This window comes from Sturnira hondurensis, unplaced genomic scaffold (assembly GCF_014824575.4).
Source record: "Sturnira hondurensis isolate 20B ecotype Veracruz unplaced genomic scaffold, ASM1482457v3 Scaffold0024003, whole genome shotgun sequence".
NCBI classification, from domain to species: domain Eukaryota; kingdom Metazoa; phylum Chordata; class Mammalia; order Chiroptera; family Phyllostomidae; genus Sturnira; species Sturnira hondurensis.
Window position 1 is genome coordinate 1 of NW_028096634.1, and position 2,614 is coordinate 2,614.

General features: G+C 36.0%; 1 protein-coding gene across 1 annotated transcript; it reads right to left on the bottom strand.

Annotated features, from left to right (window-relative positions):
- Positions 1–7: 7 nt before the first annotated feature.
- Positions 8–634, bottom strand: LOC118981334 (olfactory receptor 6C75-like; the record flags this gene model as incomplete). Its single annotated transcript, XM_037038023.1, has 1 exon — positions 8–634. A coding segment is annotated over exon 1 (627 nt), but the record flags the coding sequence as incomplete, so codon positions are not given.
- Between the last annotated feature and the right edge of the window lie 1,980 nt (positions 635–2,614).

Genomic DNA, 2,614 nt, shown 5'->3' on the forward strand with positions numbered 1-2,614 from the left:
CTAGTGTTAAGGAGACCATGATTGTTACAACAGCTAAAATAAATGCCATGAGCTCTAGAAAGTGAGTGTTTGTGCAAGAAAGCTGCAGAACTGGGGAAGAGTCACAGAGAAAATGATCAATTATATTGGAGGCACAGAAATCCAATTGCAGTATCAGAGTTATTGGTGGGCAAATGATCAGCAATCCCATAAACCAGGAGCTAAAGATGAGAAGGATGCAGACCCTGCTGCTCATGATGGTGGTGTAATGCAGGGGCTTGCAGATGGCCACGTAGCGGTCATAGGACATGGCAGCCAGAAAGTAAAATTCTGTCACCCCAAACAAAATGAAAAAAAAAAGCTGTGCCACACAATCATTATAGGAAATAGTTCTGTCCCCAGTCACAATAGTAACAAGGAATCTGGGAATGCAGACTGACGTAAATAATATTTCTAGAGCTGAGAAATTTCGAAGGAAGAAATACATTGGAGTCTGTAGATGGAGATCTGAAAGGGTGAGGATGATAATGATGAGGTTCCCGGTTACACTCAGCATGTAGTTAGTGAGAAGAAATGTGAAAAGTACAACCTGCCACTTTGGATCATTAGTCAATCCAAGAAGAATAAACTCTGTTACTTCTGTGTAATTTCTCATTATTTTCCTTTTTTAATGATATACTGTGTTGTAGCTGTAAAATAGATGAAGAAATAAGGAAGTCATGCCAGCAACAAAGAAACACAGACATGCACACACACTTTATTTTTTATTTGTTTTCTTTTTTCAATTATATTTTATTGATTATGCTATTACTGTTGTCCTGGTTTTTTCCCTTTGCCCTTCTCCATCCAGTACCCCCTATTTCCTCAGACAAAACTGCACCACTGTTAATGGATCATGTATATAAGTTCTTTGGCTACTCCATTTCCTATACTGTACTTTACATCCCCATGACTATTCTGTAACTACCTATTTGTGCTTCTTAGTTCCCTCACCACTTCACCCATTCTCCCACTCCTCCCTCCAATCTGACTACCTTCTGGCAACTAACTTCTTTTCTATTTCTTTTGAGAGTCTCTCTTTTTCTTTTTCTTTCTAAAGATTTTATTTATAGAGAGAGGGGAAGGGAGGGAGAAAGGGAAAGAAACATCCAGGTGTGGTTGCCTCTCCTGTGCCCCCTACTGGGGACCTGGTTCAAAACCCAGGCATGTGCCCTGACTGGGAACTGAACTGTCAACCCTTTGGTTCTCAGACAGCACCCAATCCACTGAGCCACACTACTTTTTAAAAAAAATCATTGCTGCCCTGACTGGTTGTGCTCAGTTGGTTGGGCATAGTCCCACTAAGCAAAAGGACGAGGGTTCCATTCTGGTCAGGGCCCATGCCCAGGCTGTAGTCCAGTCCCCAGTTGAGGTGTGTATAAGAGGTAACCAACTGATGTTTCTCTCACACATAAATATTTCTCTTCCTCTCTTTCTCCCTCCCTTTCACTTTCTCTAAAAATACATAAATCTAAAAAAATCATTGCTGCCTTTTTTTTAGAGAAAGATGACTTTGTAGTGTAGAGAAACAAAGTACTTTTTAAAATTCTGTTTTATGTTAGGCATATATTAAGTAATTATTCTTATATTTTCTTTATTGTACTCTCACAGGTTTCTGTATAAATATCTATTTTCTGAACATTTTGATATATTTCTGAAAACAAAGAAACAACAAAAAAGAGGTTATTACTCTGTTAAATAAACCTCTGAGAACTTTCCTAGCACACCACAATAGTCTGTGTAAATATGTATTTTTTGTTGCTCTTTATATACATTTTCTATTTTGCTATTTAGAATAAGCATTTCTTTCTTTTTCTCTATTCAAACTTTTACAATCTACAAAGACAACAGTTGCCCTTCTGGTACCATAATGTATATCTGATAATGTGTTTCTGATAAGAGTGTACAGAGGTATTTAGTTAATGGCAGGGTACCTAATCTTATTCCAATGTCACAAAGGTATTCTAATTTTAATTAAAAATCTGTTGCAATGGCTTTTTATAAGATTTTAAATATATTCTTCAGTGTATTTTCATTTAGTGCTTACTTATCAAGAGTCTGCTTCTGATTCACTTAAGTCCTAATTTTATTTTTGTAAAATGCAGGTGTTCTTTCTTATTTCTAAAATGGTATATAGTTCTCCCACAACATTGCCTATGCATTTCTTGGGGAATGATAAAAGGAAATGGTTCAACATTAAATTAAAGTTTAATTAACATTAAAGTTAACATTAGGGGAGGCAATACTATTGCATTTTCTTTTTCTTTTCCATCTTTGGGTTCCAAGATTCATTATTTTTTACTAACAGGAGAAAGACAAATTTTAAAATATGTGTATGGAGTGTTCACATTGACATGATATTATGAAAATTCCCAAGACAGTGAAGCAACAATAGGTATAGATGACATCTTTGTATGAAGGAGAAGGGAGGTGGAAGATGGGGCATTCAGTTTCAGGAGTGAGAATAGTTGATTTACAGGGAATTGATGGAGAGTGGAATACATGTGATGATTCTTGATGTTATCCAAGATTTGCTTAATTATGTTTCCTGTTTATGTTATACAAGATTTGCTTAATTATGTTTTTATGAAAAGTT